This window comes from Equus przewalskii, chromosome 15, assembly GCF_037783145.1.
Source record: "Equus przewalskii isolate Varuska chromosome 15, EquPr2, whole genome shotgun sequence".
In the NCBI taxonomy this organism is placed as follows: domain Eukaryota; kingdom Metazoa; phylum Chordata; class Mammalia; order Perissodactyla; family Equidae; genus Equus; species Equus przewalskii.
Window position 1 is genome coordinate 76922256 of NC_091845.1, and position 14783 is coordinate 76937038.

Here is a 14783-nt window from a genome sequence, read left to right on the forward strand (position 1 = left end):
TTTTCTCTGGGAGCTGCAGCCACTGGTGGCTTCTGTAGGTGTTTTCTCACACTGGGTCTTCCCTGCCTTGGGCATCCCTTCACTATTTTTGGCAGCCTTTCCTTATAAATCGCGGTTCGGGTTACAAATGTGTTCTAGCTTTGTGGAAGATAGAATTTGCATTTCTGTTTCTCTTTCGCCTTTATTATGGGTGATCTTGGACATGAAAAGGAGTAACTTTATTCTGCTATCTTAGAACAGTCTAGTGTCACAAATTTTTATGTGTTCTGGAATTCTCCCAGATTAGACGTTAGCCAGAGCTCTCTGGATGGGCTGGCATGAGCTGAAGCTAGGGTCTGACAAGAGAAAGGAAAGAAAATGGGAGTTGAGAATAAAATAGGAGGGCTAAAGGAGAAATCCACAGCCCAGCGGCCTGTGCTGTGTGCAGGGGGCCCTTTCCTTCTCCACCTGCACTTTGACTGGGAGTGAGCCCCTGTTTGGGTGGGAGGTTGGGGCCAGGCAGAGCAGGGCATGAAAAACGTCTGTCTCTTGGTTTGTCTCAGGGGAAGTTGTTCTGAGCCTAGCAGCTCTAGGCCAGCAAGGGGAGGGCACAGGCCTCTCGTCTGGTGGGGCTGCAGGGCTCAGCTCTTCATCTCTCCCCACACCCAGGCACATCCAACCAGCCCAAGCACCCTGGGTTCCAGCTGGTCTCCTGGAGAGGGTGGTCAAGCCCTCCTCCCTGAAAACTAGGATCCTGCCTCAGAGGAGGCTGCCCAGGGTCAGTGCTGTTAATGGTGCTTATCTGCCCAAAGAAACAGCTTACCCAAAGGGAAGGGACGTATGTGGGATGCCCAGAGGATAGAGCCAGAGAGGAAAGCCCACCCACAGATTCTCAGACCTGGCCCTTTTTATTATTATCTCTCAGATTTCCACACCACCCAGAGAGAGCATTTTATCCCCATTTTACAGATGAGGAAACTGGTGTCTCAGAGAGGCTAAGAGACCTTCCTGTGGACACAGCTAAAAGATGGGGAGAGGGATGTGGATGCAGTTTTGTCGGCTCCAGAGCCTGGACCCCAGATCCCTTACCACCCGCCCCCGCCCCCCGCATCCTCAGATGGTCGCCTTGCGTCCATGTCCATGTCCCTGGGTGACCCTGTGGATCCTCCCTCTGTCCTGCTTCTCAAGCCTGGGTGCTCTTTGGGTGCTATTTAAGCTCCCAGGGCAGCCAGGACAGGAACCAAGAGGCTACACCCTGCACATCTTCGGCCCCCATGTCTTGGGCACTGTGTCCCCCCAGCCTTGACACAGGGCTTGTCCCCAAATGCACCTGGGTTCTTCTCCAGCGTCTGTGATCTTGAGCAAATCACTGAACTTCTCTGGGTTCAACCCTTATATCCAAAATAAAATTGCCTATGGTTGCCCTAAGCGCAGAACATGCACTCCGAAGCCAGATGGCCTCAGTGTGAATCTTGGCGGAGCACCTCATTAGCTGTGGGTCTTTGGTTAATGACTTATCCCTTCTCAGCTCTTTGCTTTCCTCATCTATAAAATGGGAATAAAATACTGTATAAGTCTTATAGGGACATCTTAAGGATTAAATAGCTATTAAATGGAAATCGTTTAGAACAGTGTCTGGCATACGGCAAGGAGTAGATAAGTGCCAGATATCACGATATTGATGAATTATTATTATTCATGCAAAGAGCTCAGCCAAGGCTTGGGCATACATCGCTGCTGCTGCTGCTGTTATAACCCGTGTCTTCTGCTTCCTTCCAGGAGCTTGGGCCCCTGCCCCAGCCCAGTAGAGGCTGTGGAGGTGTACGATCCGGACACCTGGTTCCCAGCCCGGTGGCCCGTCCCCGGCTGCAGGGAGCGCAGGCTCCTAGGAGGTAGCGGCAGCCCGCAGCGCCGGGCAGGGAACCATGGGCCAGAAGCTCTCGGGGAGCCTCAAGGCAGTGGAGGTGCGGGAGCCCGCGCTGCGGCCAGCCAAGCGCGAGCTGCGGGGCGCCGAGCCGGGGCGCCCGGCGCGCCTGGACCAGCTGCTGGACATGCCGGCGGCCGGGCCTGCTGTGCAGCTGCGGCACGCCTGGAACCCCGAGGACCGCTCGCTCAACGTCTTCGTCAAGGACGACGACCGGCTCACCTTCCATCGGCACCCAGTGGCCCAGAGCACGGACGGCATCCGCGGCAAGGTGGGCCACGCGCGCGGCCTGCACGCCTGGCAGATCCTCTGGCCGGCCCGGCAGCGCGGCACGCACGCCGTCGTGGGTGTGGCCACCGCCCGCGCGCCGCTGCACTCGGTGGGCTACACCGCGCTGGTGGGCAGTGATGCCGAGTCGTGGGGCTGGGACCTGGGCCGCAGCCGCCTCTACCACGACGGCAAGAACCGGCCCGGGGTGGCCTACCCCGCCTTCCTGGGCCCCGAGGAGGCCTTCGCGCTGCCCGACTCACTGCTCGTGGTGCTGGACATGGACGAGGGCACGCTCAGCTTCGTCGTGGACGGCCAGTACCTGGGCGTGGCCTTCCGCGGCCTCAAGGGCAAGAAGCTGTACCCGGTGGTGAGTGCCGTGTGGGGCCACTGCGAAGTCACCATGCGCTACATCAACGGCCTTGACCGTAAGTGTGGCCTGCTGAGCGAGGGGAGGCCAGGGGCTTTCGGGGGCCGCCTGCCTGTCCCTGGGGGAGTTGGGGAGGGAGGCCCCGCCCTCCAGCATCGCTGGGGATAATCCTGCAGTGTGGAGTCGTGGCTTGGACCTGGGCTGTGGGGCCAGGCTCCTGAGTTTGAACCTTGCCTCACTCCTTTGCTGGCTTGGTGATCTTGGGCTGTGCCTCAGTTTCCCTATCTGCAAAAGTGGCACAATGATAGTAATCTTGGTCAGGGTTGTTGTGAGGATCGAACAATGTGATAATCCCATGTGTGAAGGGCTTGGAACAGTGCCTGGCACCTAGCAACAGCTTTGAGTGTTGATACCAATTATGAATCTCTCAGTCTGCGTAAGGGTATTCAAAATGATATCACCTGTGTGCCCAGCCGCAAACTCGCAGTGGGAGGAGAGTCACAAGTAGAAAACACAGTGCCTGCACTTGAATGCCGTGCGCTCGAGCTACTGATGGATAATAAGTAATGATGATAACACTATCATTTATTGACCACCTACTGTATGCAGGGGCTGAATACCCAGATTCCGGCTCTTCCTGGTACACTGTTAGAGGGGGCAGCCGCCTCTCATCTCTAGCTGATTACTACCTCATGCGAATGAGAGCTGCGAGTTGTGGAATCTTCAGATTTTTCCAAGAGGACCCAGAAATCCAGATTTTGTGTGAACTGTCCCAACTTTTAAAGTTGACAGCTACTGAAAACAGTGTGTAGGCAAAGAAAACACCCTTGCAGGCTGCAGCCAAGCCCACAGGGTGCCGGGTTTGACCCCTGACCCCTCTCTGCCGCCTCTTATTTACGTGCACAATCATTCTGTGAGGCAGCCTAAAATCGTGGTAAGAAAACAGTATGGGTTTAGGAGGGAGCCTCGGAGAGGCGGGGCGGCCACCTGTCCACCTTGAATTCCAGCTGAGTGGGGCCTCGTGGGCTCGCACGCTCCTTGTCCAAACAGACTTCCTGGCATACCCCTGACGAAGCTCATGGAGGTGGGCACTCAAAGCCAGAGATATAATTGCGCCCATTTCAGAGATGAGAAAACTGAAGAGCAGAGCTATGGAGAGCAGAACCAGGGCCTCCCCAGGTCTCTCAGCCTCCGAAGCCCACTCTTTCCCATGCTCCCCGCTTTAGTTGAGGGATGAGAGTAACACCAGAAAAGAAGTCAAGAACAAGATTTTACTCAAGTAAAATTTACATTTTCTCAAGTGTAGGGTAGGTTGACCCAAGGGTGGCAGGCTGGCAGAGAGTGGCTGGTGCTCAGCCCTCTGGTATCATAGGCAACCTTCTTGCTCCTATTTCATTTTCATGGTCGTTTGGCTAAGATTGCTGTTGAATGGCAGGTGTTGTTCTGCTTTCTTTGATTATCTGGGTAAATCCAGGAGCAGATGAGTGTGTCCTGAGAAGGGCTAGTTAGTCATCCCCGTGCCTGTGGAGAATGTCTGGAACCCTCGTAGACACGGGGACCAGGTAAACCCTAGTGCTGAGAAAACCAACAGCAGCAACAAACACTCTTGTTAAGTGGAATTGGAAAATTTCCTGCCAGCATCGATCACTGGACTGGAAGGGTGGGCTTGGTGGACCAAGGCTCTGGAGTCTGACCCACGTTGCATCCCCAATGCTCAGTGGTTTTGTGTCTTTGGTGGATCACTCTAATTTTACTCATTTTAAATTTACTCATTTTAAAATGTAAAATGAGACAGTATCAGGCCCCTTTCAGAGCTGCTGTGAGATCATGGGTGGCAGCACCAATAATGTGGTATGGGGCTTAAGAGCTGACATTGATCCCCAGTGGGAGCTACCTGAGCCACGGTTGGGCCCACAAGGTGGGCTTCCTCTTGGTTATTGACCCACACTCGGGTAGTTTCTGTTGCTTGGTTTTCAGATGCAAAGCTAGGTTGACACAGGTGACCCTCCACATGTGGTAGGAGCAGGAGCAGGTGAGCTCCTTGGTGTCCTTGGTGCAATGCTGGTGGGGGCTGGGTGGGAAAGGACGGTCGTGTTTGGGGCATCGTGAGCTCTTGGATCCTTCAGGTGGCTGGAGAAGCTTGGTGAGACTAAACTTGGAGTGTTCCATCCTCCTCCCCACTGGTATTTTTCAGGTTGGCTGAAGCTGGAATGCCCGTTCAGGAGGCAAGGGAGGCCAGATGTCATGTGATGCTAGCCTGTGGCATCTCCTGTACAGTGAGAGGACTGGCTTGTCTGCGATGGCTCTGGCCTGGTCTCCAGATAGGAGTAATGGTGTCTATCTTGGGCAGGGTGTGACTGCAGAAAGGGGGAGCCCAGCTTTTCTGGGCTTTGACAGGCCCATGGTCAGCCTGGGACAAGCCCTGGCTACAGGGTGGGCCATAGGGCAGATTGCAGGGGAGTCTGACAGGGGCAGGTTGGGAAGGGACTGTGTGATGCCTATAGCTGGTGACTTGGGCTGAAGTCCACCAGTGGGTCCCTGGGCACCAGAGAGGGTGTGGCGCTATGGAGTCCTAGGCAGGGAGGGTTACCCAAGGTGGGGTTCTGTGCATGAGGAGAATTCTGAGCCAACATTGGTTGTGACGTGGTGGCAGGTCTCCAAACTCAGGCCTGACTGGCGTGTAGGGGGCCGCAGTCAGAGACAGGCTTCAGAGCAGGATGGCGGGGCTGCTCTCTGGGGTTGCTTCGCAAGATCATGGGGGAGAGAACTCTTCCCAGGACCCCTCCTAGACTGGGTTAGACCCTGGCCCCAGCACTGTGGAGGCCCTGGACAAGGATGACCTCCTCTCTCCGACCCTCAGTGTTCCCCTTTGTAGAATGGGCATGGTAAAGCTCGCCGGCACGGAGCAGACCCGCAGCAGTCGGCGCTCAGTGCTTTGTTAACCAGGAGAGCCGGGCCAGGTCCTGGGTTCACCTGTGGACTGAACAAAAGCGGCCTGAATAGAGCCTTCTCCACTAATGTGACGAAGGGAGCTCATGGATATCATTTTCCCAGTTTCTCAGTTTTTGTGACTGTACAGGCGAGACTGAGAAAGGGCTGACCGCCTTTAACTGGGAAGCACGTGTTTGCTGAGGCAGGAGCTCCTGGAAGCGCGTTTTCCTATTGCAGACGTGTTCTTTGCCGTGCCTCGAGTGAAACAGCTCGGTGTCTGGGGTTCATTGCTGGGAGCTGCAGGGCGTCCAGGGGCCCTGCCCTCCGAGTGAGCTGAGAAGCACAGAGCCAAGGCCGGGCAGATGGGCAAGCAGTCTGCAGGGGACTGGGGCCGGGGCCCAGATAATGACAAAGTAGTAACACCACCACTAGTAATGGACACTTAGATAGTGCTTAGTCTGTGCTTGGTCTGGCCACCAGCCTCCTCTGCTGAGCCGCTGTGCCAATAAATACTTGCCGGCAGATTAATTAAACCATCTAGGAACACGGTGGCTCGAGGCAGGTGGGCAGGCCCTCTCTGCCAGTTAGGCCCACGGTCCTCGGGCACTTCATAAATTTTAACTCATTTAATACTTGTAACAACTCTTTGAGCAAATACCTGTATTATTATATTTGTTTTATGATGAAGAAACTAAGGCACAGAGAGCTTGAGTAAATTGTTCAAGGTCACACAGCTAGTAACTGGGGGAGCCAAGATTCACACCAAGGCAGGCTGGCCCAGTGGGCCCTTTGTGGAGACGTGCGCAGACAAGGCAGGAAGAGAACAAACAGGAGAGACTGCTCCACTGGGCCAGGTGGCCGGGCAGCAAAGGGCGGGGCCCTTGCCATCAGCAGTGAGTTTGGGTGAGGTCCTGAGATGCTCTGCCTCCTCCCGCCGGCTTCATCTCGAGCCCTCAAGCACTCGGCTCAGCACGAGCTCTGCGCGGTGTTCTCTAGAGCTGGTTGCATACAGAAGGCCCCAGCAGTGGCTGTGAATCTGGCAGGCTTTGGTTGCTAATGGGAGAATGTCACTGAAAATGTCCCAACTGCTGCGAGGGTCGGCCCCTGGGTGGGCCGGGCCTTGGCCATCTGCTCTGGGCTGGTTTCTGCAATTGCTCCCTGTCTCCTGGCTCCTCCTTCCCCGTGCCGGCCGCCGGGAGGGCTGACAGGGTCACCTCGTCTCATGCCTTGCAGTCCTGGGGTGGTGAGAGGGGTGTAGGTGACACACGACGTGGGGAAGAGCCCGAGACAGAGATGGGCAGGCTTGCAGTCTTGAGCCGCTTTGATTTGCAGGTCATAATAATTACACTTTTTTTTGGATGCCACCCAGGTTCTGTGTCTTGGGCCAAGTGTTTTACTCATTTTTTGGTTTACCCAATAAACCCAGAGGCAATGTTCCTGTTATTATCCCTACTTTATAAATGAGAAAACTGTATCTTGGAAAGGTGAAGAATTTGCCCAAGGCCACACAGCTGGCAAGTAGCAGAGCTGTCCCTAAGCCCAGGTCATAACCGCCCCTGGGCCAGCCCTGCCTCCCCTTGGCCCACCGAGCAGGTGTTGGTGCCCGGCTGACCTCTGGGGGTGGAGAGTGGGACCCTGAGGACCATGGGCCTGACTGGCAGAGGGGGCCTGCCCGCCACCGTGAGCCACCGTGTTCCTAGATGGTTTAATTGATCTGCCAGCAAGTATTTATTGGCACAGAGGCTCAGCAGAGGAGGCTGGCAGCCAGCCAGCCAGCCAAGGCTTCTGGTATTGATGAAGGCCAGAGAGAGTTTTCTTCCAGGATGACTGCAAGGACACCGTCCCCTTGCCAGAGCTGTTCTCCCAGCCTGCGCTGAACTCGCGACCTTCCTGCTCAACTCCCCTGTGTCTCCCGCGTGGCGCGGTCCTCTCAGCATCCCTGCCATCAGGACTCGGCTCCGCTTGCCTCCTGCCCCTGCACCCTCAGCCCAGCGCCGAGTTCTCCTCCGTCCACCCCATTCGCTCCCTTTCCCACGTGGATGAGCCTTCTTCCCCAGCTGCATATGAAGTTCCTCAGGGCATGATGGTGACCCAAGAGGCATGCGTGGGAGGTGGACAGAGTAGGGACTTCAAATTATGCACGCATTTACTTTTGAAAGGTAAACTGTGCACACGGCAACCAATTGAAACAGTACAAAAGGGTGTGGGGTGCCACAGCCCCAGCCCCTCCCTGCTGGCACCCACCCTTAGCAGCCTTTCACACGTCCTTCTAGAATTTTGTGACAGAGAAGTTTGGCACAAACGCGATCGTACTGTAAGCGTTGCTCTGCATCTCTTTTTCTCCCTTCCTGGACCCTGGGATTGTTTGGTATGATTAATCCAGAGCCGCCTCGTTCTTTCTTAACAGCTGCATAGGTTTCCATGGTATGGTTGTATCATAATTTAATTATTCAGACCCCTATTTTTGGACATTTAGGCAGTTTCCTATCTTTGAAAAGAAAATTTTGATCCCCCATTTGAATTTCATTTCTGCCCCTCTGGCTAGTTAACATCCTCGCGTTTTCCCATCTACGCACTGGCAATAGTCCAATGTCACTTGCCGAGCTGCTGTGAGCGTTAGAATTGGTGCTGAGGTGAAGCGAGCGTTAGAATTGGTGCCGAGGTGAAACGAGCGTTAGAATTGGTGCCGAGGTGAAGCGAGCGTTAGAATTGGTGCCGAGGTGAAGCGAGCGTTAGAATTGGTGCCGAGGTGAAACGAGCGTTAGAATTGGTGCCGAGGTGAAGCGAGCGTTAGAATTGGTGCCGAGGTGAAGCGAGTGTTAGAATTGGTGCAGAGGTGAATCGTGGTCCAGCCCACGGCTCCCGGTGGGGGTGTGAATGGATGCTTATCCTGGGTTACTGACTGCCATGCCCGGTGCCAAGCTCGTCCCGGGCACCTGAGGAAAGCTTGTGAATGATTTGGTTTCTAGTTTAAAAGACATTAGAATCACGTTAATTTGCTGTCGAGGCTTCAAACACCTGATTGGACTAAAATCATCCGAGCTGTGTAGTCTAGTCAATCCTTACGTGGGGTGTATGTCAGCACCACAAGACCCATGGGCCCTTTACTTGCACAGAGCAGGTCCGTAATTGTGTTTTGCTGTTCTGTTACTGCTGCTGCTGCTCCTGCTGAAAGTGGTAGTTCTTTGAGGTGGGGACTGCCTGTTAGCCTTCTCGGCCACCCCTCATCTCACCCCTTGGCATAGTGTACACAGTAGGTGCTCAATAAATGCACATTAATGTACTGGCCTCCCACTACCTTCATAGCTTTTCTTTTCTGCACCGCAGCGGGCCCTGAGCCTCAGTTGGCTGGAACAGAGTGGGGCTGGCTGCCAGCCCCATGAAGCCCGACCGACCCCTGAGTGACTCATTCCCACCTCTCACTGTGCGCCGTGCACAGCACATCTGTCCCCACGCCCAGGCCAAGCGGGGCTGCTTGATGGGCCTGGCAATTCAATTCAGGATCCCGACATTCAGAAACTGGCCCCTGCCCTTTGTTTTCCACAAAAAGGAACAGACTTTCAGCTGAAAAAAGGTTTCTCTCAGACGCCAGGGCCCTGCTTTGAGGGTTTTTTTTCACATTAACACAGTCACGAGTAGGTTCAATCCAGGACTCTGCTGCAGGAAGGGGGCTTTGAAAGCAGGCCCGGTCTGGACGAGGACCCCTGTGGGCCTCCGCGGAGTTGGTGTGGAGGGTGCTGGAACAAAACGCTGCTGCCTTCTTCCTCTTGGGGCCACACGTGGTGTCGTGGGAAGGATGGGGCTCAGGTCTCCCATCCCTGGACTCCATCCTGACTCGGCTGCTAATAAGCTGTGACCCTGAGCAAGTCCCTTCACCCCGAGCCTCAGTTTCCTCATCTGTAATAGTGATAGAAATGTGCCTTGCCATGAGGCATCGGGATTGTGGATTTCTGTGGAGAGTGCCTGGGCTACAGCCTGCCACATAGGAGGTGCTCAAAAAGGTAGGTTTAATAATTGCCAATTATGGCTATTGTAGCTCCCATAGATTAGTAAAGTTACCTAGCCTTATTAAATGTGGAAATAATTATTGTTATTAAATTTGGGTCCACATCGTGAAATCTGAGGGCTTTCACACAAGAGAATACACTGGTTTAAGGGAGTCTGACTCTCTTTAAGATCAGGATGGAAATGCCGCCTGAGGTTCAAGGGCCACTGTGATCTGTCACACATGAGCTGGGCCCGTCTGTCTTCCTGTGAGCAGCTTCAAAAGTTTCCAGCTAAGCGTCTGGCTCAGGCGTTTTGTAGCTCCCGGTGGTGACTTGCATGGTGGGCGTGTGTCCAGCAAGGATGTCCGAAGAAGCGGTGCCCCCGCCAGCTGTGCCACATGGACCTTCAGCGGGGATGAGCTGCTGGGTGGTGGGCCTGAGGGGCAGCATCTGCCTCTGAACAGATGGCTACGCCGCCTGGCTCTGGGCTCGCCGCTAAGGGACCTGGGAGCAAAGGGGAGGGGGAAGCGGTAGCGGGTCTCCGGTTTTCAGGGACTGGCGGGAGGGTGAAGGCGGGCCCCAGGCGTCAGGGCTGGAACAGAGGCCGTCTGGCAGCCAGTGCAAGACCCACAATTTACAGGTGCGAGCTGAATGGACCAGGGAGCCCAAGGTCACCAGCTGATTAGCAGCAGAACCAGGACTAAACCCAGGCCTCCAGTCCCCCTTGAAAATGCACCTTGCCAGAAACAAGACTGAGAATTCAGTGTGGGTTATGAGTCTGTATTGAAAAACCCTGCATAGTTGATGGAGGATGTAGGAGTTTAGGAGAGTGATGGGCGGGTCTGGCGGGGCCTGGCAGGCTTCCTAGGGAGCGGCCTTAGGAGCTGGGGCAGAGTTTGGATGGGTGCTCTCCCAGCCCCACAGATGCACACGTGGAGACCCTCCACAGCTTCTCAGTGCCCTCATGTGTCAGACGCCCTGTCCCGGCCCGCACTCAAAGCACAGAACGACGGGGCTCAGCACAGTCAGAGACCAGAGAGAACGGGTCTCTCCCTTTACCACCTGGATGCCCTGGCTTGAGTTCCTGACTTCTCACACCTGTGAAGTGGGTGTGGCGATGTGACTTATCCAAGCCTTGTTGTCAGTAGTGCTTCTCAAACCTCAGTGTGCATTTGGGTCTGGGGGACCTTGTTAAATGCAGGTTCTGACTTAGTAGGTCTGGGTAGAATGACGTGCGCTCAGGTTCTGCCTTTCTGACAGGCTCCTGGCTGATGCCTGCAATGCTGCCTGTTGAGGGCGGGCATAGGGCAAGGCCTCTGCGTGCACAGCTTGTCCCCTCGTCCCCACCATCCACCCCCTAACCCCACTCTGACCCTGCAGCCAAGCTAATCTGCTTATTCCTCCGCACCTTGTCCGTGCTGACCTCTGTGTTGGAAATGGCCCCTTCCTTGCCCCAGCCAGGCCCAGTGCTGCCCAGCCTGCCTCTGCCCACCACCCCTCCTGCCTGGCTGATGCGAGGGTGGTTCCTGTGTCTGCCCCCCGCCCCCAGTCCAGCTGTGCCCTCTGCATCCCCTCTGTTTCCCATCCAGCCCCACTTCCCTCTTGTTCTCATTCTCCCCAACCACCGCCGTGACTCAGTTTACATGTCCTGGAACCCAAATTCTCCCGGTTGCCAGCGAGGTACACACAAGTAGATCCATACTCTTATCCATGAATTTCCCGTGGGGCCGACTTTGTTTGGGAAGGGATTATTGCGACTAGAAATAGCTCTTTGTTAAACAGTCATTGATTGAGCACTTAGGAAAGGCCAGACACTGCTCAGCCCAGCTCGTGCATCATCTTATTTAAACCTCCACAGCTCCATTCAGACACTGGCAAGCACCCTGTGCACATTAGCTGTGCATCCCCCACGGATGGGGAGAAGGTGCTGTTCCCCACTTCACACCAAGGAGACTGAGGCTGAGCGGGAGGAGGAGCCCCCTCCCGGGGCATGCGGGGGAGGCCACCACCCGTGGACTTGCGTCTAGACCCAATCCCGCACCCACACCTGCACCCTCCACGCCACATGGGGTCCAGAGAGTCGTCCGTGGCTTTGCTGGCAGTCCCAGGCCTTGGCTTTGGTGTGTTTAGCAGCAGACTTTACCGAAGCTGGCGTCAGCAGCCCCCTCTGCCACGGCATTAAACCCGCTTGACACAGGCCAGCCAGGCTGCGTTCATTGCCACCTCTGCTGCTGGAGTCGCGCTGACTCAGTGGGTGCTGCTGGGAAGCAGGAAGAGAGAACGCAGGTTTGCAGGAGGGTGGTGAAATGACCGGAGAGTGCACAGCCTCTGGGCTGGCCACAGCCTTTGTTTGCCCACGGTCAGGAGCCAGCATTCTCCCAGTCCTGTCGCTTGGTTGAGGCAAGGGGGCGGTTAGCGTGAGTTACGGCCCGGCCCAGACACTAATAAGGCTGCTTGTCTGAGGCCTTCCATAATTCAAGTTCAGCCTGTGCGGTTTAATAACCCTTCTTCATCAGATCTTCCAGGACTCGGAGCCTCCTTAGTGATTTATTTGCTTGGGATGAAATTAAGCTGAGACAGAGTGAGCTTGGAAAATACCGCCCCGCCGGCTCTCCCTGTTCTTTATCCTTCGTGGCCACCACTTTCTATAAATAGAGCTGCGAGCCCTGCTCTGTGACGCCTGCTGGGAGCCCCGATGGGGACGAGCTGCCCCATCAGGAGCCCTGGGACACACTCGACGGGGCACGCAGTGGCCCCATCTCTCCTGCCTCCGAGGCCAGTGACCCCGCTGGGAGCAGTGAGGGGCCGGAGCTGCTGCGCAGACATCATCATCCGGCCTCGGAGCCATTTAAGTAGAAGCATTTGAGCTGATCCATCTGGAGCCACGGCCGCGTGCCAGAGCTTACCTGTTTGTTGCTGTTTCTCCCTCAAAATGCATTTCACCAGGGTGTTCCAGGGGAGAGCGGGTTCGCTTCTGGTGTGTAGTGGGGTGGGTGACAGCTCTCTGCCTCACGCCTGGGCCTTGCTGGAGGGGCGTGTGGGATCCTGTTCTTCTCCCAGAGTGTGGCCGCCGCTGGGGTCAGGTGCCAGAGTCACAGCGTGGGGCCACTCCCACTGCTCACGCGGAGGGAGGCCAGGTGCCCAGAGTGGGGGTGGGATGTTTCCTTGGGCTCCCGTAGAAGTCCAGAAGACCCCACTTGCCTCGGGTGAGCGGAAGGTTGCGTGAGGATTGGGCAGGCGTGGGAACAGGAGCGCGTACAGGGGCCCCAGTGCTGCCTCGACTGCACGTCTGCCCCAGCCCCTCCCATCCACCTGTTCCCAGCCTCTCCTGTACCTTTTCTGTTCCCTTGGAGTGTGGGTGCCCCATGGCATCGGCTCCCCGTGGCCCTGTCCCCGCCCCACATCCTGACGGCTCCTGCCTCACTGCTGGCTGGCTTGGGTTAAAGTCCTGACGGCCTCTGCCGGGCCCAGAGCTTCCAGGCTCAGGCAGAGGGTCCCACCAGCCTCTGAGTGGGAGTCCTGGAGCTGGTCACCTAGCACACTTGCATCCCCCAGGGAAAGTGTGAGAGACACAGATTTCGGCTGTCACCTAGTGAATCAATGGGCCCTGGGGTGTGTGCATGTGTGTTTGTGTGTGTTACAAGCTTCCCAGTTGATCATGCCATCAACCCAGCCATCCAGCTGCATGGGCTGCCTGGCTGGCAGGCGGCCGCTGGGGTGGGTGGGGGTGCAGGGTCGTGTAGAGAAGGGCGTGGCTTGGCAAGCAGTGATGTCCCAGATTTATAGGAACTGCTGGTTGGGAAGTGTGGTCCAAGGTAGAAGCAGGGGTCGGGCTCCCAGTCTTGACTCCGTCAGGCCTGGGGGACTGAAGATCGCTCTTACCGGCCCCAGCACCAAGGAAACGGACGGTGAGTCCACGTGGCCAAAGTGTCAGTGCTGGGCGCCTGAGTTTGGAAAGGCCGCTTTCCTCCACTTCTTTCCTCCGGTGTGACCACTTCTGCCCCCTCAAGATGGCGCAGGTGCAGCCGGGAGACCTCCCGGTGGCCGCGTTTCTCCCCGGTGGCAGGGCTGGCCATCCACCTCCCTTGTTTCGCAGCACCTGGCATGCGGCAGGTCCTCAGTGAGCGTCTGTCGAATGAATGGCTGGATACATGGAGTCTACACGGCAGGATGAAAGAGCACGTTTGGGTGGAGGGCGAGGCCCAGGGAAAGAGCACCCTCTTCCCACAGCATCTGCATGAAACAGAAAGAGTTTACAAGCCTCTCATTGAAATCCAGGGAAGGGAATCCTGAGAAGTTTCCAGTTACCTAGAAAGAGTATGTTGACATTAGTCGCACCCTGCCACAGCCACTAACTTGATCTGGGTTTGAAGAAGCCACATCCTCAGCCACACACGTCCTGCGTAGGCCAGTCTGTGCACGTCGCGGGGAGGGACAGTGACCCCGTCGTTCATCCTTTCACTCGGTGTTTGTGAGGGGCCTGCCGGAGCCGGGCCAAGAGCAGGCTGCCATGGTGAGCGAGGCAGGTGGGTCTCCACTCTTTTTGGAGCCCAGTTTGCTGAGGAGCCACAGTCACTTTTTAGAAGAGACTTTTTATCAGTCAGTCAATCACACAAGGGCTATTTTCGAACATCTCCTATGTGACAGGCACTGGGGATACTGTGATGACCATTTAGGGGGAGAGACAAACAGAAACAGAAAAAAACCCAAATAAATGCCATAGTAAATCTCCGTACAGATAAATGTGACTAAGAGAACGAGACTGGAGGATGTCCCGGGGAGGGTTGCTCCAAGCTGCTGCCTCGGCCCCCTGCCTGGGGAGGGGCGTCTGAGTGAGACCCACACGCTGCAGCGGAGGCAGCCGTGGGAGGACCTGCGGGAAGAGTGAGTCTGTGGCCCACAGGGTGGCTGGCGAGTTTGGTGGGCGCCGGGTGAGCCAGGGCGCAAGGCCCTGGGGTTGGAGGCAGGGCCTGCAGGCTGTGCCGTTTCCTTCCATCTCTCGGACTCTGTTTCACTGTTTAAAAAAAGTCATAAACAACCTCATTTTTAAAAAGCAGAATTTAAAGTGTCTTTTCCACTGGGACATGTCTCCTTATTCTACAAAATGGCGTGTTGTTGAAACTGTGGTGAGGGTGGCTTCCGTTGAGGTAGACGTTGCTATTTGCAGTTTACTGGACGAGTGATTGGGGCCCAGGCCGTCTGGGAGCCTCGCCCAGGTCGCACTGGGAGTGGGAGAGCCCATTTGAACCCCGTCTTTCGTCTTCCACCTCATGACGGCTCCAGAAGCAGAATTCCGGGGGGGTTGTGCTCACGCATGTGTGTTTAA

General features: G+C 55.9%; 1 protein-coding gene across 1 annotated transcript in view; it reads left to right on the top strand.

Moving 5' to 3' along the window:
* Positions 1–1765: 1765 nt before the first annotated feature.
* Positions 1766–14783, top strand: part of SPSB4 (splA/ryanodine receptor domain and SOCS box containing 4) — a 60767-nt gene continuing 47749 nt past the window's right edge. Inside the window, exon 1 of the mRNA XM_070577573.1 lies at positions 1766–2598. Coding sequence (XP_070433674.1) covers positions 1905–2598 — 694 coding nt within the window. The 5' untranslated portion in view covers positions 1766–1904. The remainder of the gene's footprint in view (positions 2599–14783) is intronic.